This window comes from Agelaius phoeniceus, chromosome 8 (assembly GCF_051311805.1).
Source record: "Agelaius phoeniceus isolate bAgePho1 chromosome 8, bAgePho1.hap1, whole genome shotgun sequence".
Taxonomy (NCBI): domain Eukaryota; kingdom Metazoa; phylum Chordata; class Aves; order Passeriformes; family Icteridae; genus Agelaius; species Agelaius phoeniceus.
This window is the reverse complement of record NC_135272.1, coordinates 10502063-10530062: the sequence shown is the minus strand read 5'-3', so window position 1 is coordinate 10530062 and position 28000 is coordinate 10502063. Positions and strand designations below refer to the sequence as shown.

The following is a 28000-nucleotide window of genomic DNA, read 5'->3' as shown; positions in this document are numbered from 1 at the left end:
AGCACATCAGAAGTCTGGGAGATACGTTCTTGTGGCTATTATCCTAGAAAACAAAGTGAACAGCTGCAGTTCTGGGAATGGTGGCAGTGGAGCCGTCGGGGTGTTGGGAGCTCAGAGTGTGGCTGGCTGGTTTGGCATTGTCCTGTGCTCTGCCTGGCAGGTTCCTGACCAAGCGGGAGCAGAAGCTGATGCAGCGCCGGCAGCACGCGGAGGAGCTGCTGGAGTGGAAACGGCGCCTGGATGCCGAGGAGGCAGAAATCCGCAGGATGGAAAAGCAGGCTCTGGCTGCCTGGGACAAAGAGCTGCTCAAAACCAAGATAGCCAAGAAAGACCTGGGGGACCAGAGAGCTGAGCCCAAAGGTAGTGGGGACTGGGGGGAAGTGACACATATGATAAGAGTGAAGGATTGCTTAGGTTTGCTGTTGTTTCCTTTTCTGATATTTTAGTTGCTTTCTGGATACTCTTAGAATCTCAATTTCTGCACTTTGTTGCCTGTTTCACACCATAGTTAAATGTGTATTTCTCCTTTGCTATGTGTCCTCCCAAGTGAACAGTGCAGCATAAGCCCATCAGTCACTTCTATATACAATTTTTAAACTGTATTTCTGTCTTTCAAAGCAGAAATATTGCAGTATGGCGTCACAGACATCTTTCATGAAAAATCCTTTCTTAGGATTTTTCCTTGTGAGAAGCTGCAGTTTCAGCAACCAAAGTAAACAATGGTTATCTGCTGCTGTGGAATGCAACAGGTAGACCCTGTGATTGGTCTCCTGTGGATGTTGGGATTTCCTGACCACTCATGGCAGAGCTGGCTCTTGCTCTCTGGCTGAGACACAGATCTTTGTCATTCATTCTTGTCTATTCTTAGCTTAGCTAGCTTCTGAAGAAACCTTTTCCTTTCTATTTCTTTTTAGTATAGTCTTAATGTAACATATATCATAAAATAATAAATCAAGCCTTCTGATCATGGAGTCAACATTCTCATCTTCTTCATCCTGAAAACCCTTGTGACCATGGTCACAGTATGGCATGATTGTAGCAATGTATGTGAACAACTTAGACTACAAGGTGCACCAGCCATTTCACTTGTTACTGTTCTTACCAGGATTTTCTCAAGGCCCTCTGGGATTCATCAAGGTTACTAAGACATAAACTGTGCTAAAATAAGAAAGAAGAAGCTGAGAAACCAAATTCCAAACCCACAAGAACTCGATAAGGGGGGCAGCAAAGCTCCTGGACTGTTACCAATCACCTATTTTGAGAAGTGCATGCAAAACACATGAACAAGCAAAGACACCAATCAGAAATACATTATCAGCCTGTGCAGTAGAGTTAGAATGTATAAATAAGTGCACAACAAACAGCTTCTACTTAATCATATTAGTTAGTTGTCCAGGAGTCCTGAATTTCCCACACATGATCTTTTGCTGGTAGTCTTCTGAACTTCCTCTGTTAAAACCATTTTCTCCAGTGGTGAGCAAAGTATCTCTGCTTGTTAGCTTTAGTACTGTTGGTGAGGATGGCTCCTGGCTGCTTTACCATTGTCTGTGTTTTCAAAAAATTGAAAGAATTTTTTTCTCCCCTCCCTTGTTAATGCCACCTGTTTGAAATGTGTAGCTGTGGTAAAGTATGCTAGGATGTAATTAGTATAAATGATGCTATTGTGAGGAAAAATTGAATTCCCAGATGTTGGAAGCTACAACTTTACAGTTCTGTTTTAAGTGGATCATGCTGAAGCACAAGGAACAGAATAGCAGTGAGAGAAAGTGATTTCAGGGATTGTTCTAAAAACATCTATTTTCCTTTTTTTCCCCACTTTACTGAAAGTAGGAAGCACATCCTTTGAATGTACAAAGGCAATTCAGAGTAATGCCCTATTACACTTGTTACTGAAAGCAGTCATGTGGATTTTAGGCACTGTAAGACATTTTAAAAATTATATGTGTATGGGTCAGTAAGTTCCAACGAACAAAAATTCAGCACAAATGCTGAATTCTTATCAATAAGTGAGAGCTGTTTGTATCTACCAGTAAACATTGGAGCACAACCCTGCTTCAGAAAGAAAAGTCCTTCTCCCCAGCCTTTACTCAAACATTGAATAGCTCTCCATGGCTGCCTCAGTAATGCCATGACTCCTGCAGAAATTAGTAAACAGGAATATTGAAAACCCAAATTATTATTTTGTTTGTTGCCATTTGAGAGACTCATGATGAAATCATAACATTAAAATGTTTTCTGCAGCTACTGTAAAGGAAGCAATCAATTCTAAATTCAAGATCTGGCCTGTAGATTATATGCTCCTTCATGACTTCTTCAGACTAATAGTGACTCTTGCTTCTGTATGGTCAACTGGAAGGACAGGTTTCCCTAATAATCTTTTCAGGGTGTGTTGTCTGGAAAATGTTAGAATGTCCTGAAAACCTCTTTATTTTAGATATTCAGCAATCACTAAGAATGTTGGGCAGTTCTCACAGATGCCCAGAATCATTTGGATTGTAAAAACCCTTGTGAGATCATAAAGTCCAACCTCTTACTGATACCACCTTGTCAACTAGACCAGGACACTAAGTGCCACATCCAGTTGTTTCTTGAACACAAATCATGCTTTAAGTCATACTTCTCTGGTAAACAGGCTTGTTCTTGCTAAATATTTCACCACTGGTTGTCTAGGTGAGTGAAATAGTGCTTGTTTGACATGTACTGCTAGCAGTTACTGCTTTATCTGCAGACAGCATAGAAAGTTTGCCTTTCAACCTTATGCCTTTAGCCTTATATGCCTTCAGCTTCTGCATATAAGATGGTTCTGATGTGCTTTGTTTTTTCTCTCATTGAATCTCAGAAACAGCTAGTGAGGAAGAGTCTCCAGTGCCTTCTTGCTCTCATCTGAATAGTGAAAGCTCTATCCCAGAAGATCTTGGCAGTCTGGTTGCTGAGTCTGTTCCCTCAGAGCCCATGGGCCATGGACAGCCAGAAAGCCCAGATCAGAGTACAGTTAATGAAGAAATTGTTTATTCTGAAGATTTCAAGTCCTCTACATCACCTGGCAAACTGGTGAGTGAGCTATTCTGCCTTAGGTACTCTTACACACTATCAGAGAAATGGCAGGTATCGCCATCCCAGTTGTCAAAGTAGAGATTACACTGTTCATTAAGTCTGTTTTCTGTGTTTATGATACCATTTCACATTACAGTGAGTGATCATTGTGATCAGACACGTGCTTTGAAGTCTTGAGGAAATATTGTTTCCGCACAGAGTTTAGATATTTTTAAAATTGTGTGTAGTCTTGCAAAACATTTTGCGTATGTCACGCAGGTATGCAGTGCTAAGTGGTGGAATACTGACCCAGTTTAGCAGTGTGAATTAGCTGTGGGCTAGCTTGTTGCCATTGTATAAATTCTTTGAGGCCATGGAAGCTATGCTCTGTTTTTCCACTTTGCCTTATTTGCAAGTGGTGTATCCCAAAATGTAGCTGTAGGATGAAGAAGCAGACCTGTAACCTCATGCACAGTCCTTTGGGTTTCAGATTGTGTCTGCTTGCTGCTTAATTCTGCCCTATTGTTCTATTCCAATTGTTATTTCTAGTTGGATGATAATTTTAATGAGTTTCATCCTGATAACTTTGCCCTGTGCTCAATAAGACAGAAAATTCAATGTCTGTGGGGTAAAAGAACTGCTTATCTAGACTTATTACAAATACTTTCTTGGCAAAAATTTGCTGACGAGATAATAATAAAATGTCTAATGTGTGCCAGAAGTTATGTCCAAGGTGTGTTAAAGGTTTGTAGGATAATGTTGAAACATTAAGCAGCATTTTAGAAGAAATTTCCTCTTTGAGTTTTTGCCTGGCCTCAGAAAAATAGTGCTCTGTTGTTTCACTGATTCAGAATGTTGTCTTGCACCCTCTCCATGAAGTGGTTAATTTTATTAGTTTATTTACTGGGAGTTCCTTTTGCTGCAGATGACACAAATGTATTGAACACATGTGAGTCAGAGCCATGTCAGTTCACTTAGGTGGTAGCAGAGTAGTCTAAGCAGGTTTATTGAAATCTAGGCTCAAAGTAAGCAGTCAGCTGTTGCTGCTCTTCATATTACTGTTTTATTTTCTAGCAAAAATTGAATTCTTCAAATGGTTGTATAGGTACCACTGCTTGAGATGTCCTCTTGTCCTGTTGTTCTTTCCTTTTAAGTGGCTCCTGATGACAGTGATCTTTTACTTTCAAACTGCAATTACTTATTTATCCTGTTCTTCTCTCAGTCTCCTCCCAAAAGCAGCATATCTGTATCAAAGCAAGACTCCAGCAGAGGTAGCCACAGAACTGGAGGACAGCTACATTCACCTGTGAAGTCCCACCAGACATCTCACAACTGGTCTGATGAATCTTTATCCATGACACAGTCAGGTAAGTGTAATACTCACTTGGGTTTATGTTGCTTTTTCAAAGTTTTGCTTTTAACAAACTTGAAATGCAGACATGGGTGTGAAAAGGCAGACAAATTCCTGGAAATAGCCAAGGCTTGGGGTTGGTGGGTGTATTTTCCCATTATGTAATTTGATCTCTTCAGCTGAAGATCTTAATGTAAGAAGGTTCATACTTTATATCCTCTTGTAGAAAGCTGTACAGCTGTTCTGCAAGCACATGTGAAGAAGATAAGAGTCAATAGTTAAGGTGGTCCTAGGATTTAAAAATCCTTCCTTCTGCACCCAGCTCCAGAAGCAGAACAGCTCTGTTACATGGCAATATGGGAGAGACCTTTGGGGCTGCTCTGCCATGTGCAGAATCAGTGGATGCTTCAGGACAGAGAGGTTTATTTGTGGAGGAGGGTTTGGTCTGTGTGCAGTAAAATAGAGCCTGGGGAGGTATTTTGAGCTATAAAATCTCCTGCATGAACTCATTATACCCTTTATCCAGTACCCAAGCTGCCTGCCAGTAAATGCTGAGGGGAGGAATACTGAAAGTGAAGTGGTTCAGAGCCCTTTCCCTGCTGTGCTCTCAGTCATATGGAGTGCAGAGGTTCCTGAGCTCCCTCCAGTGGGTCACCATCATCCTCTCTGTTCACCTGGGAAGTCTGTTTTGACTCTTTCCACAATTTTAGTCTCTAGAACATCTTGTTTTCCACAGTGCAATTGATAGAGCAAAATACTTCTTAGCAAATGAGATAGCATTTTCCTTCTTGGGATTTTTAATAGTAAGTCTTCAGTGGAAAAAGAATGAGCAGGTTCTCTTGTGTGTACTGTCTGTTGTTTGTGATGGTTGGTAACTTACTGTGGGAAACACCTAAGTATTTGCACTGAGTAATCTATGTTGGGATTCTGTTTGGAGAGCAGTTTCCAACACAGTGAAGCTTTCAGCACCTTGATAAAAGTTATTTTAAAGCTCTGACTCAGCAGTCATATAAGGAAGCCATTATGAAGTGTAGAGCAGTCAACAGTGATCACAAAAATAAGCTTGTATAAAACAAAATATTGACAGTCTTTGATTTCAAATTCTAAAGAACGGTGTAAGAGGTGGGAAGCTGATCAGGATGGTGCTGGTTTCACAATAAATCATTCCATTGTAAAGAGACAAATGTTCTGGCCTGCTGACTAATAGTGAAGTCATGGCCCTGTCAGTCTGATGCATGCGTAGACAAGGTTGTCAAAGATGAAAGCATGTGCAGATCTTTCCCTTATGAGTTGATCAAGAAATGCTGTAATTACATAGTGGTCACTTACTGCTAGGGAGGAGCTGTTAATTACAGTGGCATCACAAAGTGCTCCTGATTAGCAAGTGAGATTCCATTCTTTTTGTTTGGGTTTTTTCAAATTCTTTAAATGGTTGTTAATGCAAAAAGAATACAGTCCTTTGATTGCATTTACTGGCTGTTGTTAAGAATGGAATCCTTCATTATGGTGGTTTGTTATGTTCAGAAAGGAGATGTATTAGGGAAATGTCAGCTGCTCCTGCTAGCTGACCAAAGCATATTGGTAACTGACTTTCTGAAGTACCAAGTAATTGGCATTTATAAGCATCCAGAAAACAGGACAGGTGATGCTGAGCATTAGAAAAACAAACCAGCCAAAATCCTCATCTTGGGAGCTGCAGCTGTAGCAGAGGAAGAGGCACATGAGCTCAGGGAGAAGCCCCCCCCCCAGTAAGGCTATGTCAGGTAACACTTTGAAGAGTTTTTGATAGTTAATCGTGGTAGCAGCAATCTGGGACAAGGATCTTGTTTTGCACTATGTTGGTATACATTTAAAGCAAGAAACAAGTGGACATGGTCAGGTGGGTGGAAAAAAACAACTAATGAGAGGCTGAGGCAGTCTGTCTGTGGGGTCTGAGAGACTAAGAGGAAATAAGGAAAGCTGTTACAGCAGAAATAAGAAAATCAGCAGAGTTATTGGTAGAATTGGGTTACCATGCAGAGACTAGATCTGAGTATCAGGGGACAGTGACAATCTCTACATTGTTCAAGTTGACTTCCCTTCCAGCTGTTGGCCAGTCAGCTCTGTATTCATAGATGTATTTAGTCTAGGTGACAGAAAATCTGCATGGGCCAGAAACTCATACTTGGTTTGAAGTACACTGTCCCAAGTGACATTCTCATCAATGAAGTGTACTCTGCAACTTGAAACTCTGTATTATAATTGTAAGGCTGTGTTTCAGATATTTGGTGTTTTTAGACTTTTGGTGTGCAGCTCCGAGTTGTATTTTTAAATATAAAAATGAATTTCTGCAATACCCAACATGACAAGCAGCTAATGTTGAAGAGCATAAATGTGTGGTTGGTGTGAATCAACTTGTTACCAAGTTATTGTATCACAGCCTAACTATGTCTTTTAAATTAAGCAAGATGCAGCACCTTTTTATATCTTTCACACATAGTAGTGTTTTACAACCTGAAATCCCACCTTAAGAGTCTTGCTATGTTAAATAATATGCTGACATTGCATTCTTTGACATGTTTCTTGGACTGTATTTTGTAATTACTGAATGACTGTTTAATGCTTTGCTCAGAATTGTTTTGTGAGGTGCAAATTTGTAAAGACTAAAAGTCACTTTTTCAGAAACCACCTCTGATCAAAGTGACATCGAAGGACGCATCAGGGCCCTGAAGGATGAGCTACGGAAAAGGAAATCTGTGGTTTACCAGCTGAAAAAGGAGCAGAAAAAGAGACAAAAGGAGAGACTGAAGGCCCAGGAAGCCAGTTTGATCAAACAACTGGAGGTCAGGAATAGAAGAAAGAAGGGCAAAGTAACAGACTGGTAGCTTTAGATAAATCTTGATAGTATGGATGTTGTTGGCAAGATACTGTATCAACAGCTGTGAAAGACACCTTCTTGTGATAGAAGTGTGACTATTACACAGAATCACAGAACAGTTTGGGTTGGAAAGGACCTGGAAAATCCTTTCATTCCAGTCCCCCTGCCATGAGCAGGGACACCTTCCACTAGACCAGGCTGCTCAAAGCCCCATCCAACCTGGCTATTTAACCATTTCCAATCACGAGCCAGAGCCTTGAGGCAAAAATGCCATTTCCTTTTAAAATGTGTATCTGTAATGAGTTGCTAGCAGCATTCTGGGCATTATGTGTCCTTATACACATTACTATCCTAGCTGAGATTAAAGATGAGTGCTCATGTAATTTGGTTTTGGAAGTAAAATACTGAAATTTCTAGGATTTGCAGCTGCAGATTTTGGGAAGTTAAATAGATTGGTTTATAGAGAAACTGAGTGTATTCTTTATTCACTTACTAGGTTTTGATTGTTGAATTGTGGTTGTGGTTTAATGTATTAACAGCTGGAATTGTTTTCCATGTGCAGTCGTACGATGAGTTTATCAAGAAGACTGAAGCAGAGCTGAGCCAAGATCTGGAGGCATCACCAACAGCCAAACCTCAGATCAAAACTCCATCCTCAGCTGCTGCTGAAAAACCTAAGATCAAGGCACCACCACTCCATAGGTAGCTGGATTTCTCCTTTTTTTTTTTTTTTTTTTTTGAGATTATTTTGGAACTGACTGCTGTTTTAGCCAAAATCATAGATGCAAGGAAAGCTGCTAACTGCTGTGCCTTAAAGCACTGGACATTGGCTGTATCCAATTGACCCATTTGCTGCTGTCACCAGACCCAAAACAGATAAGATTTACCATGTCTGTAATCTTATGCACCTCAACGTTCTCCTGCCCTGCCTTTCAGGCTCTATTTTCAATTCTTTAAAAAATTATCATTTTCTGTTGTACAAGAATTCTGCCAGACACTGTGTGTGGATTATTAGCCTGAAGGCTTTTTTGTTTCCATTTTGGTCACTCATTATGTCCACTGCACTGTGTGAGGCAAACCGTTCATCTTTGCAACTAAAATCTGGTTTAGATCTTAGCTTTTAAAGGGTAGAGAATTCAGCTGATCTTCTGCACTTCCTACTGTATTTTAAAGTGTTCATTTTCTCCAGCAGATGGTGCAATTTTAGTGCATTCAAATTTTAAAAAATCAGAAGCAACCCAACTTTTTTCTCTCCTTTTTTTTTTTTTTTTTCTGGAAAGAGATAAAGTTTGATTAGTCTTTTTTAAAAAATAGTTTCCAGGACTCTCCAGCCTCTCCTCTGTCCCCATTCCCATTTTCTAAGGTCATAGTATGTTGACAAAGCAAACTGCTTATGTTATAATTATAATGCCACTTTGGTGTGGTGTTACAATTATACATGCCTGTATTTCTATTTTTATCTATTAAAAAAACCAACCAGACATCACCCACTGGTGTAACTGTAATTCATGCAATTTGATTTTTCCAATTTAGGCCTGAGACAGCTAAAAACTGGAAATCACTGACTGAGTCAGAGAGATCCAGAGCATCTTTGGAATCCGTTTCAGAACATGCAGGTAGGTAACTGGAAGAATCCATACCACAGATTAAGATCTTGAAGACTGACTGTTTTAAAATTCTTTAACCTTTTCCTTCTTGATTCACCAAGAGGTTTTAAGAGAGGATGGAGACTTCATAAAACGATAGTGATGGAGCTGTATTTTTTGCAGTTTTATGTAGCAGGATTCTGCTTTTGCAGAATACCCTGTGTATTCAGTAGTTTACTCTTTCTGAGGTGTATATGAAACCATAATTAAGTGACAACCTTTTTACTTTGTTTCTTGTTCCTTTACCACTTGAGTTCAGACACTTTCCACTATTTTGCAGTTAATGATTATCTCATTATTTCCTGTTCTAATCTTCATTGTATTTGTGGCTTGCAAACTAATAACTGAGTCCTTATCTTGGGATTCTGGTTAAAGGAACAGAAGTAGAAAGCAAGCTTTGTAATCCTGGAACTGAATGGAAGTTGTTCACGTTCATAGAACTGCCAGATGTATATGTTTCCAAGGCACCAGTTTGTATCTTCTTTTAACACAGAAACCTTGATATTAATTTAGTTCCCTGTGATTGCAGCTTGCAGTAAAACAATGTGGGTTATACAATCTGCTAAAATTCACTTTTTATTTTCCTTCAAGATGCTGTGTCATCAAGGACCGAGAGATCTGTGTCTGTGCACACCAAGAAGGTGGCTGTGACAGCTATCCATGCAGGAGAACCTTCTGAAACAGCTTCCTTGGCTTCAGTGCTACCAAAGAGTTCCAGAGCAGGATCTGGTGATTCCTCAGATAGCTCTTCAGCTCGTCTCAAAGATATGAAAGACATTAGCAGGAGTCTTGAGTCACTAAACAAAGTGGTGAATGCATCCAGTGTTGGTCCTACCATTAGCCAGAAGTCTGAGATTACAGAAGATCTGGAATACATAAAGTCAGAGGAATATGAGACTGGAGGTTCTGATGTTAAGCCTGTGGACAGTTCTGACGTCTTGCTGACGTTAGATGAAGGACGGGAGAGTTCACTGGATCACTGCTCTGAAAACAAACTCTCTCAGAAGGAACTGTTAGATGTAGCTGTGGAAGGTCTTCATGATACAGAAGAAATCTTAGAACAGAGACAGTCAAATAAAGATGCTGTAAGTGGCCCAAGCATAGAGGAGACTTCTCACAAACTCAGCAAATCTGCAGAGGAAAAAGGTGATCTGCTTTCTGAGCAGCTCTTGAGTCAAAAAGAGCCATCATACCCCGATGACTTTGAAGGATCCTCTTCCATAAAGCAAGGTTCAGCTGAAGAAACACTGCCTGGGGAACACTACAGAGATGACTTTGAGGGATCCCTGCTCTCTGCTAATGGGAAGTCCCTGAGGGGGCAGTCCCAGCACACCCAGGCCAGCCGGAGCAGATCCACCAGCCTGGGCAGCGATGGCGAAGTCAGCGAGTGCCTCAGTGACAGGTCTGTCTCTGGCAGCACGCACTCAGACAGGCTGCTGGAACTCAAGTCCCCAACAGAACTCATGAAAAATGCTGAACGCAGAGATGTGGAGCAAGAACAGGCTCCTGCTTGTTCACCACTGTGGGCCTCGGCTTCAATCACAGAGGAAGCAGATAGTTTGTCCAATTTCAACATTGGAGACAGAGTACTTGTGAGTAAAGTCCAGCCTGGAACACTGCGGTTCAAAGGGCTTACTAAATTTGCCAAAGGGTTTTGGGCTGGTGTGGAGTTGGATAAACCTGAAGGGAACAACAATGGAACTTATGATGATATTAAATATTTTGATTGCAGAGAAAAGCATGGTATTTTTGCTCCTCCTCAGAAAATCTCTCACATTACAGAAAGTATTGATAGCCACTTAGACACAAATAAGGATGATGAAGATTCATTCTTTGATGATAGACTGGAGAAACAACACAAAGCTGAGCAGAAAGACAGAGAAAGTTCTAAACCTGGCAAAGAAGCTGAAAGCCAGAGCAGAAGTGCAGCAGAGAACTATTCCCAGGATAAAGCTCCTGTGGACACAGCTGTTTCAGAAGCCTCAGCTCAGGAAAGGGTTGAAGAGGAGTTGTCACCTAAAGCAAACAGCATAAAAGAGATTTCTGTATCTACTGGTTCATTTGCCCAAGAACAGTCAGTGGTGAATTACCTGAAGGATGCTGTAAAAGAGGAGAATGGCCACACTCCTCTCACTTCTAGTGTTGTGGATGAGATTTCCACTGTTCAGGTGGATGATGTATCGGATTTCCTTTCTGAAAAACTGGAGAGGCAGAAGACACTGGGAGAGGAATGTGCTGAAAAGTTGGATGATCTCTCTCCTGGTGTTGTGGAGAAGCCTGCAACTCCACTGCTGGATTTGCTGACAAAAGAAAAGAACCAGTTAGAAGCACAGCTCAGCCTGCCTCTTAGAGAGGAAGAAAAGTCAAAAGACCAACTGGAAAAGGTCAGTTTGCTGACAGATAGTCTGCTAAGAGATTTTGTGAAAGACACAGTCAATCAGTTACAGCAAATAAAGAAGATCAAAAATGAGAAAATCCAGCTGAGCAACCAGGAGCTCTGTGATGTGAAGGAGGAAGCCACTACTCCACCCCAGCAAGTGGAAAAGCAGATTCCAGACGGACTGAATAACTTCTTCCTAAGTTCTGATTTGGAAGATGACAGAGAAGAGCTTTCCTCTCCAGACATGTGTCCCAGACCGGTGAGTAGGAGACATTTTGCACTGATTTTAAAAGTTGATTGTGCCTTTGACTGGGGATGATTGAATCAGGAATGTGATGTGGCACCAGTTGTTCTCCCAGGTTCTGTTGGATGATGTGGAGATTACCACATGTTCATACCACATGTATGTTCTGTATGTGTCTCATATGTTTTTGTGTATCCCAGTGCATGGCTTGTTTTGATAGCCATTTCTTGCCACCTACAACAGTAAAGCATTTAAAAATGTAAGCTGAGGGACACAAGCGTGTGACACCACTTTGACATTTACTCTGTGGCTCTTGATTCGCAGGAGAGTCCTGTGTTTGGTGCCAGTGGCCAGGAGGAGCTTGCCAAGAGACTGGCAGAGCTGGAGCTCAACAGGGAGTTCCTGAGTGTGCTGGGAGATGATCAGGACTGGTTTGATGAGGACTATGGTCTGAGTTCCCGCAAGCTGCAGCAGAAGCAGGCTGAGGAACCAGCAGTGCTGCCCCAGGCAGAGCCGCAGAAAGTGCCCACCAAGCCAAGCGAGGAGCCCCTGGCGGTCCCTCACACCGCAGTGGAGGTGGAAGGGATGGTGCATGCAGCAGCTGAGGAGCTCTGGAAACTGAAAGAGCTGGGTCATGATCTTCAAAGCTGCAGCCTTAAAACAGATCTGAGTGGTACCCTCCAAGAGCAGGACACAGACACCATAAACAAGCAGGTTTATAGAAAGGTACGGTCTTCAGGCATTTGGTCTTGCCCTCCAAAATTTTATCATGGACAAAAAAAGCCATAACCTTTACTTGTTCCTTTGTTCAGGTGGTATTTGATTTAACAAAAGAGATCTTTGGGGAAATCTTTGCTGAGGATCCTAATCTGAATCAGCCCATTTGGATGAAACCGTGTAGGATCGCATCTGCCTATTTTCGCCGAGTCAAAGATCCAAATGATCTGGATGAAATCAAGGTAGGACAAAGTATTTGTTGAGCAGGGAAAGTAGGATGAAAAACACCAAACTGGCATTTACCTGAGTGGTAGAAGATCATAAGAGGTGTATCCAGCAAGAGATGAGTTGAGAAAAGAAAGAAAGAAAATTTGTCAGAATGGTCCTTTTTTATTCAACAGATTGGCCTCCCTGTCCTTATGACTGCTGCTGGTTGTTTTTAAACCTCAATCCTCTATGCAGAACTGCCAGGATGACCTTGATCTTATAAAATTGGTATACTGACAGCCTGCTGCTGTAGCAGATTTCTGTATTGGAATGGATCCAACGGTAGGGTTGGGCCAAATGGGATGAGCTAGATTTTTCACTCAGACACACACACTTATACCAACCTCTCTGAGGACAGCAGGAGTTGCTCAGAGGAACCCAAACTTTGACTTGTGAGGGCATTGTTGTATTTGGCAAGCCGGAGGAGGCCTTCATGTTATTGGTGGTAGTGCTCAAGGAAGGACAAAATCACAGAGCCTGAGGGACAAACAAGAGCCTGACTGGACCTAGGTTAAACTTGCAGGGCTGTACATCAGGGGAAAAACCTGTCTCCCTTAAAGCCCTCCACAAAGAACCTTCCATATGGCTCATCAGGACACAAAGGAAAACTTCCACCTGCACTGTTTCTTCTGAAAATGAGGCAGTTGACTAAATTTTGATTAAGCTGCTGAAGATACAGCGTGTTAACTGTCTAGGAAAGCGAAGAAAAGAAAGAAATAGTATCTAAATCACTCTGTTAGCTGAGAAGACTTTCAAAAGCTTGTGGCTGGGGACAGCAGGGACACAGGACAAGGACACCAAATTCCCACCCTGCTTTTCTTTAATATTTTCCCATAAAATAAATTGTCAGAATCCTCTGTTTGTGTAGTGTAGAAAGTGTCTGTTCTCAAGGTTGAAGCAGCAGTGGGTGTCTTGTTTTCCCCCCCACTTCTGGGTTTAATAATTGTCCTGCCAAGCTGATGTGAATTCTATAGTGTGACTTTTTTATGGGAGCTGCTTTGTGCATACCTTTAATTTCTTAGCTCAAGTGTGATAAATCTCACCTTTACTGTTCTGTAGAACTTCATTGCAGCTGAAGTACTGAAGCTGTTCAGCCTGAGGAAAGAGCCTAACCACAAAACAGACTGGCAGAAGATGATGAAATTTGGGCGGAAGAAACGAGACCGGGTGGATCACATACTGGTAAGTGGATGAAAACAAACAATCTTGTCAGGTGCTGTCCACCAGACTGAAGTGTGGCACATGAATGTATTTTCAGTATTCAGTCATGCTGTTTAAAAACTACAAAGTGTACATGAGCTGTCAGAAGTCCAGTACCAGTGAGGGAAGATGAATTGAGTTAATTCTGCCTACTTGTTTGACTGCAGTATAAATTCACTCACTCACAAAAAGTTTAAAGCATGAATTTCCAGAAGGAAACAATGAAATATTTGACTGAGAATAAACTTTTTCTTTGAGATGGGAATATGTTTTTCCTCTTACTTCAATATAAAATGTTTTTATTTTGAAGTAATATTTAATTTGAGACAGTAATAGAATGTAATTAAACTAATGAATGCAACTGCCACTGGGGCAGAGACAGTTCAGTGTTAAAACTGCCTGAGATGGAGCATGTCTGGCTGTGTACAGTTTTTGAAAGTTATTTTGTTGTCTTGTATTGCCTGGTTAACATCTTTATTGGCTATAATGATAGTGAAGGTTGTGCTTGGGAATATGAGTCGTCATTAACACTGCTTCACTTAATTACACCTGGAATTGATTCCACACAGCAAGCACATATGAGTAATTTGGAGTTGTGGGTCGTGTGGTCTTTTAATTGCCCATCACTGGAGGGTTTCCAACACAGGGGTTTAATTGTATGTAAATAGAATATATATTTATAGATCCCAATACATCCTGATACTCTTGATTCTGGGATATAGAGGTTGTTAAAGCATGCACAAAAAAGTTATCTTTAGATCTCCAAGGAAACTAATATTACAGCTGTTATGCATGTGTACCAACTTCCTAATGTTTTTGCAACATAGGCATCCAGAGTGCTTCAGATGATGTTTGAAGTTCAGACAATCCAGTCTGTGATTTACATGCAGAGCCAGACATCAAAGATTAATGGAGCTTTGACAAGTTTGGCCTAATAAATAATGTGTTTAATTTTATTTTGTTCTCTCAAGAATATGGTAATAAAACTTCAGCTGAACACTGGGAATGACTCTGTGAAGGTTGCAGCATGCCATGCTTTAGGAATAAGGCAGTCCCAGGGGCATTTCTTACAAATTTACACTGTGATGTGAGCCACTATCAGAGGAACTTTTAACTGAAAACCTAAGGAGATAAGGCAAGAGAAACTGAACTCTCTTTTATTAAAATCTCTGTGAAATATGAAATATTGGACAGCTTTCTCTGTCTCCTGAGCAACCCCAGCTAAGGTCATGAGTTCTGTGGTAACACCAATGCAAGGCCAGAAGAGGATATACAGGTGCAAGACCTGCTGCCTCTTCCCAGTAGCTCATGAGGTAGCCCTAAACTGAGAGGCCAGGCTTAGGATTCTTCACATTTTGTTGAAATTCTATTCAAGTAGTACAAGAGAGAAATTTCCTGAAAGAGAAAGTGAGATTGTTTTTGTAGGTTTCAGTGCTGTGAAAGTCATCTTTGAAAATCACAATTCAGAATACTTAGTTCCAGTTGTTGTGAAGGTGTAGCCAGTATACACCACTGCAGTGTGGAGGGGATGTCATGTGAATACAGCTCATTGATTCCCCACATTCTTTTCATGCTTGTAAAGACAATGACTGTTAAAATAAAACATGATCTCTTTAAAACAGAGATTAATATTCTTAGGCTTCTGTTACTTGCATTTAAACTTAGAGCACAGTTTCTTCCCAGTTTCTTTGTTCCCATTTTAAGTCAAATTAACCTTAAAATGAAAACATCCCTTCACAGTTTTCTGTTGAGACAACTGTGTATTTTAGTGATGCTGAGAAGACTGACCACACCTGACTGTCCAGTTCTGTCTGACCCAGGAGCTGGCTGTGACTTTTACTTCTTCTGCAGACACAGAAACAAATGCCAGGCTGTTTGACTGAACTTATTCTCTCCCTGATTATGCCTGGATACAATGTTCTGGGTTTTTCATATTAAATTTAATTGCCAGGGGAAGGTTCATCCCTGTAAGAAGGGGCACAGCAGGAGAAGCAGCACTGATGATCTCTGTGACACTGGGACCTCTAGGTTGGCCATCCCACTCCTGGGAACAAAAGGGAGAACAGGATGGATTCATCCTTTGCCTCCTTGCTCTGCCCTGAGCTTTGCAGCTTCCTCCAATGGCTGCACTTTTAGTTGCATTTTCACTTTGGTCTGTGCTTTCCCAGCATTGACACCAATGTGGTGAGTCATGTTTTAGTGCCAGTGACAAAAGAACATCTTCCTCTTCTCCTTTTTGCAGCATTCTTTTTGTCTTCAATCAGGCATCTCTGTCCTCAGAAAAGAATTTATATTGGGATTCTTCAGGCATCCCTCTGATATGCTGGATATTTGCTCCAGTTACTAACATTTGCAGCAAACCTTGGCTTTCAATAAACAAGTACAGGAGTTCACATTTATGAAAAGCTACTTTGTTTAAAATCAAGTTAAAGGAATGTCTAAGTATTTGCTTTCTTCCCTTTTTGTCCCTTCATGTTGTTCTTTATCACATGTGTGCTGTCTGTGCTTTGTGGAGAATGTCACATGTACATTTCGGTACATCAGGGCTGCCACAATCTTTCAAAACCTATTTTTAAACTACAGCAAGAACCCTCATATCTCCTTATTTAAGTTCAGGTGCTGACAATAGGTTGTTTCCACTCCTTTTTTTTCCACTTGGGTCTTCAGCCAAAACTCCCTGTGCTGATCTGTTTGCATGGGGCTAGAACAAACTCTGCCATTGCTTTCCCTGCCAGCCCCTTTCTCTTTTATGTGGAGCTTGAGAAAGCAGAGCTCACATGATACTGCCAAACCTATGTGTTTGGTTTTCACACCTGAGGAGCCTGCCAGCAGAGTGCTGCAAAGTGCTTGATCTTCTGACCTGTTGATTTAACAGCCAAAATGTTTCTCTCTGTGCAGAAGCTCTGCAACAAAGCAAGACTGTTCCTACCAAGCTGGCTTAATTGGAAAGCTGGAGGTGCCACTGCTGCAGCACCCCAGATCTAAACCCAAGGGGAGTGCACAGTAAGAAGAGAGTGAAAGGCTGTTTGTATGCTGTGTCTGAAGGTTTCCAGGCACTCTGAGAGCAAAGGGCTGTGAGAATGCACCTGCCTGCCTTCCTCCTGCTGGCCTTCATCCAAGACACTACTTTATATCTGGATGCTTATTCTTTTCAGTCTCCCTAATAGTCTACTTACTCCTTAAATGTAGTTTATTTTAGAGATATTCTTGGTTTTGAACAGGAATCTTGAGAAATCAAAACATGCTAAGTCACTCTCTAAATTTCCTTCTGATTATATTACTTCATGTGGGGTATTTAGGTGCTGTGACATTTAGTGGAGGGCCAGCAGGATCATGTGACCATGTTATCTCCTAGTTTTTTTTGTGTGTGCATGCCCCCCTCCTTTAAATGTTTTATTTTAAATAAAAAGTGTGCATACAAAAAGAAAGGGTACAGAGAAAAAAATAGCACACAGCCTTCTGCATTTCATCACTCTTTATGTTTTCATGTAGATGGAATTCATTAAAATTGTAGTTTTCCTGACTTCACCCAAATGCAATTTCTTTCTGGTATAGAGATCTTGCTTCCTGGTATCAAATATGTGAAGTTTTACTTTTATCATGAGAAAGTGCAAAGTACTGAAGAAAAGGCAAAATTACTTTCCATGCAAGCCATGATAGTTGTCAATTATTAAAGAAACTGTCTCAATTACTTAGGAGCAGTTTGTGGTAACACAACAAATGGATCAAACCATTCAAACCCAGACAAAGGAGTCACAACTGCCTTGGCTCAGATGTTGCAGCCAGGGCTGCAAAGCAGCACAGCAGTTTCCACACGTGTTCTGAATGCACTATAAACAGGACTTGCCTGCAGCTGCAGAGTGTGCATTCTCGCAGTTTTCCAAAAGCATGCTCGAGGAAGTCCTTCTAATGCCAAAGGAAATTGTGCACTCTGCCTCTGAGAGAGGGAGGGATGATACAGGCAAGAGAAAATTAATTATTGATACTGTTTTTCTTTCTGGTGCTGTTAAACATTCAGCCTTTCTCTGCCTGGATCAAGTACCTTCTCCTCTCTGGTTTACTTTTACTTCTTTATCCCGTGTATCTCTTTTCACTGCTTGAGCACAGTAAAGAAATTGTCTCATCACACAGTTGTCAGGGAGACAGAATAAACAGCACCTTAGCATGGATCTGGACATTGAGGTTTGTTCAAGGCCAGTGAGATCAGAGCTTTTAACTTGCTTGATTATTTTTCTCACTAGCTTCCCCCACCCTCAGTGTTACCTTCACTAAGTCTTGACTTCACTTTTCAGCAGTGGAGTGGCTGCTGGCCTGGGAAGGCTGGGCAGAAAATCCCTACGGTGTAGCTGCTCCAGGTTATCAGCCTTAGATGTCATTGGTCAAGGTCCCTGGGCATCCCCTGGCATTTGTCTCCACCCACCTCCTTCATCTTCAGTATCTTCCCTCATTTCCAGGATCTTTCCTGCAGCAGCTATCATCACCTCTCCCTTTGAGCCCCCTGTTGCTTTTTCCCAGATCACTTCTGCTTTCAGGGAATCCTTTTTCAGCATCACCTCTTCTTTTCATCACCCCTGTCTCTTCCTTACCTAAATAATCTATGAAGTGGACACACAACACATGATCAGTCTGCAAATTGCTGCTTCTGTATTGATGGGAGAACTTGAGACATGCTGCTGTTTACTTTATCAGAATTTACAACCAGCACATACAGGTTGCAGGCAGCACATTTCTGTGTGAGACTTCAGGAGTCTGTTTCAGACATTCACCCCCACACAAACCCACAGCCAATTATCCACCACTTGTTAGCCTTCCATTTAAATTATCTTTCACCTACAGCACTCCTTCAAAGTTTGATTGCAAATAGTGTTGCTTCTTCCTTATTAGTAACAAGCCTAATGAAGCCATTAATGCCTCTTCCTTGACAGCTGTGTGGGAAAGAGGCACTTGCTGTGGTAGCACAGATTTGTAAGCAGGCAGTGTGACTCTTCCAAAGCAAAGCTGTTTGCAGGATGAGATCCCTGCCCCTCTCCCAAGCTCTCTTAAGAGAGGGAGAAAGGAGCTGTCAGCCTGAAGCCCCGTGTCTAACCAGGACCTTTTGAATGGCTGCAAACCCTGCAGCAGTGACAGTTCCCTGGGGTTGCCATAGCAGGCTTTTCTTGGGCTTCACACTCTGCTGGGGTTATTGAATCAGCATTGTGCCACAGCAGCTGTCAGCTTCAAAACAGACCAGTTTCTGGGAGGTTTAGCTTCAGGCAAAAGGAAGAGAGTGTCTTGGGGCTATAGTTCATGTTCTGTCTCAGAAAACAGCACTATTACATACTGATCCTGGGTTAGTGGGTTTTTCAGTGTTTAACCTTAGTTTGGCATTGTGTAGGTGTCTGCCCCACTTCTACACTGTAAATGTGTTTTGAGTTCAGAGTGTAAGATTTATGGGCAAAGGAGGTTTCTGCTGAAGCTGAGCAGAGACAGAGCTTTTAATAGGTTTTTGTTGTCGTTTTAAATACAAGAGATGTTTGCATTCATTCCTTCTTTTCTAAAATGATTGAGTATGTTTAGGTTTGTCTGTAATACTGAAGTGGTCAGTAAGACAAATTTTTAATAAGTTTAATTGAAGATGTTCAGTTTGGAGAGACTCTCAATAAGACTTGATTTGCTGATTGAAATTATATATTTCATTCTGATACTAAACCACTTATTTGTCAGTGAGCAGTAAAAGGGGATTTTCTTTGTCAACAATTTAGTAATAGAAGGAAATAAGTACTTTTTGAATGTACTGGTGCAAAATTCCATTTGTAGTAATGCTGTCAAATCCAATGAAGCATGGAGTATTCTGTGCAAATGAGTTGTAATGCTGTCTTATAACATTTAAGCATTGTTCCTATGCAGAAGCACTGGAAGTTAGTTGTTTCCTTAAAGTTTTCTTATTACTTTAAACTGAACTGCAGTGAAATCTCTTCTTTTCCCCCTTGCCCCATTCAATGCCTTTCCATTACTTCCTACCAGTTTAAGCTACAAGGAATTAACTTCTTGCAAAAACATAATTAGGGACTAATTAATTAATAGAGCTTCTGCTGCTGGCTAAGACTTTCCCATTAGCTGAGTCCTTTCAAGTGAAAAACTTGTGCAGGAATATGAAAGCCTTTAAAATGGTTGCTAGAGTGAAAAGTAGAAAACATTGATACAGTGAAATAGCCTGGTTCAAACAGATCTGTGTTTGTTTTGCTATTCCAAGCGTTTCCTGTAATCTCTTACAAAGACAGATATGTTGTTGACAGACAGACTCTGCTTTGGACTCTTTCTGGAACTTTGCAGGCAATATTATTTTAAAGCAATGGAATTGTAATGTTTCTATTGCCTTTCTCCCCTCCAAGGTGCAGGAACTCCACGAGGAAGAAGCGCAGTGGGTGAACTACGACGAGGACGAGCTGTGTGTCAAGATGCAGTTGGCAGATGGCATCTTCGAGGCCTTAATCAGAGACACTGTTGATGTACTGAACCAGATAAACGAGAAACAGAGGAGGCTGCTGCTTGTCTGACAGTGCTGAAGTGAGCTCAGAGCTGCCAACCATGGAGTCACAGGCCTCTCTGACTCCTGACCTGCTCTCCTCCCTGCACGTGCTGCAGCTGGACTTCCACGCGTGGGGTTCCCAGCCAGTTCAGATGGGCTGAACAGAACCTGAACTGGCTGCCAAGACCTCGCACCAGATTTATTGTTTGGAACAAGCTGATCCCTCACTTGAGGCTGCTTTGAGGAGTGCTCAAGACTGTTCATGTGCCAATGCAGTTATGTCACATAACTGTCAGCAGCTGCCCAGGGCCCCGGCCTGGGGCTTTGATATGTTTGGCTTGTTCCCTGAAAGGGTTGGGTTAAGTTGGGATATTGGCTGTTTTGCTGGAATGGTGGTCAGCCATCAGTACTCAACTTGTCTTTAGAAATGTGAGTAATTTGGAGAAGCAACAGTTTGGTCAGGTTTTGGTCATAAACAGAGACTTACCATACTGAACAGTGTTATAATCTTAACACTTCTTCTCCTGCAGTCCTAACAATGTGCATCAGTTCCTTCTGCTTCAGAGCCTATTTAATTCACTTCTCTGTGAAGCTGGTTTTCATCTTTCTTTTATGATGTGGTACCGAGCATGGTGCCAGCCCAGTCCAGGGAAATTAGATGATGTTTCTTCCTGCCTACAAGTAAAGAATTCTTGCTGCTTTGCTCTGAGGCAGAGCAAGATAAAGCCTGCCTAATGTCAAGCCTGAAAGATGAGCCCATGGACAACTTTCCTCCTACTGTGTAGCACTTCTCTTCCTGGAGCACCAGCTGCTCCCAGATAATGGATACTCAGGATTTTCTCAGGCACGAGACATGCAGGAGTGGAAAATATTTCCTCAGAAAAATTTGGCCTTCAATCCCTCAGCTTTCTCCCTTACTGTCACCTAATGAAATTGGAGAAGCTGTTACTTGAACAATTTAGAGAACAGAGTGTATTCACCAAAGAAAGCAGTGTCTGGTGCTTGACTGTCTGCATGTTTTGTGCTTGTGGGTTTTTTATTTATTTTCAGATAATTTATTAAGTGGATTACAGGAGAGTGTCCTGTGCAGTTGGCTGCACTGTCTTGTGTTTTGAGACAGACAAACTTGAGAGAGCATCTGGTTTGGAAGTTCCAGAGCCCCATATTCTTCACACAAAACCTCCAGCTTCATGAGGCAGATACAAGGGGGTGAAGGTAGGAACAACCAAACCTCAATGACCAAGGGTGGGATGCAAGGACAGGTCTAGGAGTGGAGCTTAAAACCGAAGCACCTGGTTCAGAGACAATGGAGAGTTGAGGGGGCTGAGCTGAAAAATTGTGTGAAAATTCCCAGCTCTTTCTATTCCCTTCCTTTCCTAGAACTTCTGCACCATATTATGTGGTTGATTTTGGTTCATTTGGCTGGATTCATCTGCAGTGTCATTCTGCTGAGTGCTGGTTCCTGACCTGTTCTTCCTGTTGTTGTGTTTTTCTTGGAGGAACACAGACAATCTAGGGTCAAACGTTGATGCCTTAATAGTGGATGTCCCTGTTTGCTAACCTGGGACAAGACCCAGAGGGAAGTCAGATTCTCCAGGCACTGGAGTGTAGACAGACACTTTGAAGCCCTCAGAGGTGCCCCAGAGATGCTGCAGCCCACAACAGGTGTGGCAGGGGGCATCTCAACTGTTTCATTCATCTGCTTGGTTCTTGGGCTTCCTGCTGTGCATACCTCTGCTATGCTCCAGTTTGGTTTCTCTATTCCACCTTTTTTTTTTTTTTTGGTTGGGTTGTTTATTGTTTGGGATTTTTTGAAAGCTATCATTGGAATATTTGCATTTTGCACAATGACACACAGCTGGTAATTCTTCAGGGACAGCACTGGGAAATGTTGGATTTGCCAGAGGTCCATACAGATTCTCAGATGTAGTGTTGCCAGCACCTCACTTATGAGTTAGTGGTGAGTCATATCCATGGGAGCTCTGTGAGTGGAAGAACAAGGAGGAGGTAATGGTGGGTAGGGACACCTCCAGTGGGAATATGCATGTCTGTCCCTCAGTGGTGGGCCTTTTGGCTGGCTGGAAGTCAAATAGTCTTGGTGGAGCATTGCTCAGCTTTTTTTCTCAAGTGATTCATTTGTTCATGTAAAATGTCATGATGCTGAACCAAGAAACCCTTGGATACTTAAGACAGAAGCAAACTAAAGCTGCTAGATTTAACCAGCATGGTGTCACTGATTGGGTCACCACCTCAGATTCCCTTTCCTGGGTGTGTACCTTTCAATAGCAAGGATTGCTATTTTTATAGGTAGCAATTATGGAAAGAGGACACAAACCTGCAGAGTGGGTTGTACCTGGAGCATCAGGTCAGGTTCTGTTCTGTAGATTCTGTGGCCAGTGTTGAGAAGGTTGTCCTGCATCCCCAGGGCTTTTTGCTCTTCTGAGGGGCTCATGGGGTGTTTCTGGTCTGTCCAGCAGGAGTGGGGAGGTTGTGCAGTCAGGCCTGACAGGGCATGGGGGCCTGTTGGAGATCATGTGCCTGTTGTCTTTTGGCTGTAGTACCCTCCACAGAAGCACTAACTGTTTTTAACAGGTGTTTGGACAGAAGCAAGCTGCATCTAAGTAATGGCTTTGTTCCTTTGCAGACATCACTGATTTATTTTTGGTAGCAATCCTTGCTAGGAGCAACCCTAAAATGACTTGAACGTACGTGAATTACCTTCTCAATACCTCACGTGTGTTGAGTTGCTTTGAGTTGAGTGTATGTTCAAAACCTCAAGTGGGTTGAGTACTTGTGGACTGATGATGAAGCAAGGGTCAGGCTGGGTCAGGCTGCTAGTGAGGGGATATGGGGAAGCCTGGGGTCCCACAAACAGGCTGAATTCTCTGCTTCTCTCCCCAACCTTCCCTTTGTAAGAACAAGATGATATTTCTGCATCCTGGTTATCTTGGTGTAACCACATAAGATTGAAGGCTGGGACACTTTGCTGAGACTCCTGAGCTGTTTGGGGCAGCAGCAGCTGTCATCAGTGGGGACATGCTGCTCCATCTTTGGAAGGATCTCAGAGCCAGGTGGGAAAGCCCAGGCTTGTGGGAACACGGAGTGTGAATACCTCTGTAACGTCAGGATGCTCTGTGAGCCGGGCCCTGGAATATCAGTGCTTCTGCCTTTCAAAGAAGGCTTGTTGCTCACAAGGTGGAATGAGGGATTGAAAAATCCCATCTTGTTCCTTTTCCTTTCTTGAAAAAGTGGCCTTAGCTTTCTGCAATACTTGAATAAGTGTGTACCTGCAGAAGTAGCACAGTGACAGAGACCTTTTAAGTGAATATTCTGCGAGGAACTGTGTGCAGTTCCAACTTTCATATCTCTTTGCTACCTTAAGAATATTAGGAAATCAAAGTACTTTCCAGCAGACAAACAGTTGAATCTTACAAGGTATTTAGTGCATCTGAAGTGTTTACAAACCAACTAAAATGGAGAAAAGCAAACTATTGAACTTATTTGTAATTTAAGTGTTAAATGCAAAATTATATACAGATGAGAAAGGAATACTGTAATTAACCTGCATTTACTAGGGGGTTTTATTCCTTGATTTTGCAGAGCCTTTTGATACACATTTGCAAAGCCGCCTTTTGGGAGGCTCGGTCTCCCCATGTACTGTGTTGTGGAGATGCTGAAAAGAAACCCATTTACTGTGTATGTGTAAATAACCTGGTAACTTGGGGTTTGGGCCAGTTTCAGCTCATGTTCACATCCACAGCAGCTTTGCACAGTAGACAGATCCAAGGATGTGGAGGGGGGGTGGGGAGGTTCTTTTGTAATTAAGAACTGTAAAATAACCAGGATGGTCCCTGTGTACACCAGTGTAAATATCTTTGGTAACTGAAATGTACTTTAAGAGAACAAATTCTGTAAATAAACTGATTTATAAATTAATCTTGTTTCCTGGATTTTATAAAATTGAGCTTTCCAATTACCCAAGCAGTTGCTAATTCTGACGGTGTCCTGGAGATTTGTCACTTGTACGTTCCACTTTCTGTCTGATGCTGTGCTTGGGATGCCAATCACAGTCTACAAAATCCCATTAGAGTTGCCCTAATTATAATCATAACTTTTTTAGAATTTCTTTATTGTTAAAGCTGACTGTTGATAACACCAGAAAATAGCATTGAGCAATCATTGCAGGAGTTCACAGTGGGAGAAAAACTACTCCTTGCACATATTTATTTAAAATATGTTTTTAAAACTCATGGTTTAAAACATTTTTATATTAGACAACAGATTTGGAATTAAATTCTTCAGAACCTCAGTCTTGTTTTCTGTTCCTAAATTGGTACATCTCTGTAAAGATGTTAGCAGCACCAATCCCGTCCTCACCAAGGGGCAAATATTGCTCCCTGGAAACTTTATGTGTTGGTGGAACTTTTCTAAATCTTTGCTGTTTTCTTTCCAGGACAAGAAAAAACCAAATCACTTTAACACCTGAAAGGTCCTGGAGCTCTGTAAGAGGACAGCCAAACACTTGCAGTGCCAAACCACAGGTGGGGGCACATGGTGATGGAGTGGCAGCGTGAAGAGGTGAGCCAGGGAGCACAGGTGTTTACTGAGCCTCCTCAGTGCCTGTGGCCACCTCTGCTCTGGTACCTCTGCTGTGTTTGGTGCCTTTTATTAATGTACAGCCCAGCAGAAAAGGCTTTGCTTTCCATTTATGGCAGACCCTGTACAAAACCCAGCATTGGTCTTTCCAGCTTGGAGGACACTGTGACCATCAACTCCTCACCTGCCTGGGAGGCTGTTTGCATTAAATGGGGGGACCTGTATGAGCTAAACCATTGCAGTTATTTCTTCTTTGCTTTTCTTTAGCAGAGGTACCTCATCCTGGAGGAGGACTTGCTGCATTCAGGCTTCTATTATGGAAGCAGCTTTGCTGCAGTCCTGCAGTGCCAGTGTGCTGCAGGGCTGGTACTCAGTGGAGCATGCTGGGGACACCATCACAGCCCTCAGACAGACAGGAGGACATCACAGCCCTCAGAGAGAGGGACATCACAGCCCTCAGACAGAAGAATATCACAGCCCTCAGACACCGTCACAGCCCTCAGTCATCGTCACAGCCCTCAAAACAGGAGAACATCACAGCTCTCAGACACCATCACAGCCCTCAGACAGGAGGACATCACAGCCTCAGACATCGTCACAGCCCTCAGACAGACAGGAGGACGTCACAGCCCTCAGACACTGTCACAGCCCTCAGACCCTGTCACAGCCCTCAGACAGACAGGAGGACGTCACAGCCCTCTGAGCTCAGCGGTTGAACTGGCCAAACACAGTGGTGGGTGTCCAAAGATCTGGGGCCAAGTGGTGCTGCAGCCTCTGTGGCCTCATTAGCGAGCAGCAGGAGAGCATTTGTGCCGTGCCTTTCCTCGCCCCACAGCAGTTTTACTCCACAAGTTCTGTATTTTTGGACAATTGTCTACTTGCATCCATCCCTGGAAGGGGCTCAGAGTGCATTTCATGCTGAAAAAAACCAAACTGATCTGTGCATCTCTGGCTGAATAAGAGGCTTCCTTTAAGAACGGCTGAAGCTGTGGGAGTGCTGCCAAGGTGCTCCGGCGGGTGACGCAGCAAACTGCTGCATTGCTCCTGCTGTCCTTGCCCAGGATGCCCAGCAATCAGCGTGATGAAGGCTCTCATTTCCTCATTTGCAAGTCTACGTTGCTTCACTTTGTCACTGACTTTCTACCCGTGGCGTTTGTGCAACTCTCCCCAGAAGCCTTGGAGCATGGTTACCTTTAACAGCTGTTTCACCTGTGGACCTGGTGAAACTCCTGGGTTGGGCAATGGCCAGCAGCCGCCTTCTTGACTGTGGATTGAGTAGGACTGTTTGGTGCCTCCCTTCCCAGGTACAGCCCACTCCCAGGTGCCTCCCTGGGGATGTGGTGCCAGCTGCAGCCATCCCACGTGCTATAATGCCTGGCAGAGCACTGGAGCGCTGGAAATGTTGACTCTGCTCCAGACGTGCTGTGCTCTGCCTAGCACAAGGGCTTCTGCAATGTCCAGGCTCTCATTAACACAGCCCTGAGAAGAAAAGGAGTTGGTGGGGAGCTGCTGAACACCAGCAGCTCTTCAGAGTGCAGGAAGGAGAGGAGGGGGGCTGCCCAGCTGCTGGCACCCAGCCCGGAGCATGGGCCACTGCCTGGCAGGAATGCAGATGAGATGTAATGGAGTTTGAAAGTGTAGGGCACTCCGGGATGCCGGTCCTGTGGGGGAGGGAAAGGCACCCTGTGAGACCTGGAAACTGGAGCAAACAAAACCCCTAGCCCCAGCTCTGTACCCTCCTGCCTCCTCATGAATAAGGTCTTGCAGAAATTTGGGGAAAAGGAGGAGAGGAGAGTAGCTCTGTTCAGGAGGGTGATGGTTGGGCAGGTTCAGGGGCATAGAGGAGTACAGATACCTTCTTTGCCTGCCAAGAGTGCTGATGGCCTGGAGCAGGTGGTTAGTTCCTGCTCTGAGTGTTTCTCTTGGCCCCAGTTTTCCAGCCCTTTGCTCCACCTGTACAAGACCTGCTGTGTCCCTTGGGCTGTGTTCCCTCCCTGATGTGGGTTTCCAGTGGCTTCCTCTTGCATGAAGTCTAGACTGACTCTAACTCAGATTTTGTCTGAGAATTTGCTGGAGGGGGGGTGTCACAGCTACGATTTGATTTTATTCCAGCAAAATAAAGGAGGCTGCAGGGGATCCCACTGCTCACGTGGCTTGGCTTGGGGAGCTCAGCAAGGAGCCTGGTCCAGTGTCTGTGTCTGCTGCCCTGCTCCAAGGGCTGATGGAGCCAGCACTGCTCAGGGAACCTGTGATTGGGCACAGCAGTCCTTGGAAGGTGAGACCTTGCTTACGTTGCAGGACTACTGTCAGAGCAAGAGAGGAGTGCTCCATTGTCATCCCTGTGGTATTCTCAGTTTCATGCACTGCAATTAAACCACCTGCCAAATAATGATGTGGCAAATCTGGGCGGTGTGGCCTCCTCCAATCTGCTCCTTAAAGCTGGGAACATGAGCTGGACTGGAAAACATGTGCTCTGTGCAGCCTGGGTCATGGTAATCATTTATGACTGTTAGTAGATCTGAAATTTGCAGGTAAAACGTTTCCTACCCAGACATACCAATGACAGTGCCAGTTCCTCCTGGTCTCCCTGGGTTCTTCTGAAAAGAGCAAGGCCAGCGTGGCTGCTGTCCTTTGGAGCAGGGATGAATCAGCAGAGGGTGAATAGCAGGAGGCTGGTACTGCTGTGTTCTCTCTGCAGATGCAAACGTGAACACATTCATCATATCCTGAGAATGCACCCCAGATTTGCTTTTGTGCCTCTTGTTATTACAGGCTGGTTGGGCTTGAAAGGTGGAAATCAACAATTTCCGACCAAGCCTGTCTCGTGGAGTCAGCAATTCCCAGCTGCCAGTGGGGCTTTGAGGGGCCATCCTGGTCTCCACAGGTGTCAGCCTGGCAGAGCCAATGCAGAGTGTGGGAAGCAGTCGGGATTCACATCCCCTCCGCGTGTCTCAGCAAAGCTGGCAGGTTTGTGGCACAGGTGCTGCCAAAGGTCTTGTCAGAAGCCGTGTCTCAACTGAGGTGTGACTTGTGCCACCAAGGAAAAAGTGCCACCTGGATTGGAATGTCAGGGAGGTGGCAGGTGACGCAATTTTCTGTCGCTCTCTGAGGGAAGTGAGGCTTTTTATTCACAGAAGGACCACGATTTAAGCAGTGCTGTGCTGCAGATCAAAGAGGACTTCCTTGAGTTCATCATCCTGT

General features: G+C 43.1%; 1 protein-coding gene across 8 annotated transcripts in view; it reads left to right on the top strand.

Annotated features, from left to right (window-relative positions):
* Positions 1 to 24139, top strand: part of CEP350 (centrosomal protein 350) — a 70344-nt gene extending 46205 nt beyond the window's left edge. For all 8 annotated transcript variants that reach the window (XM_077181979.1, XM_077181976.1, XM_077181980.1 and 5 more), the window contains 11 exons: positions 161 to 360; positions 2840 to 3051; positions 4256 to 4400; positions 7046 to 7206; positions 7804 to 7943; positions 8775 to 8857; positions 9479 to 11526; positions 11836 to 12237; positions 12324 to 12470; positions 13555 to 13677; positions 20067 to 24139. In XM_077181979.1, coding sequence (XP_077038094.1) covers positions 161 to 360; positions 2840 to 3051; positions 4256 to 4400; positions 7046 to 7206; positions 7804 to 7943; positions 8775 to 8857; positions 9479 to 11526; positions 11836 to 12237; positions 12324 to 12470; positions 13555 to 13677; positions 20067 to 20231 — 3826 coding nt within the window. In that variant the 3' untranslated portion in view covers positions 20232 to 24139. The remainder of the gene's footprint in view (positions 1 to 160; positions 361 to 2839; positions 3052 to 4255; positions 4401 to 7045; positions 7207 to 7803; positions 7944 to 8774; positions 8858 to 9478; positions 11527 to 11835; positions 12238 to 12323; positions 12471 to 13554; positions 13678 to 20066) is intronic.
* The last annotated feature ends 3861 nt before the right edge of the window (positions 24140 to 28000 follow it).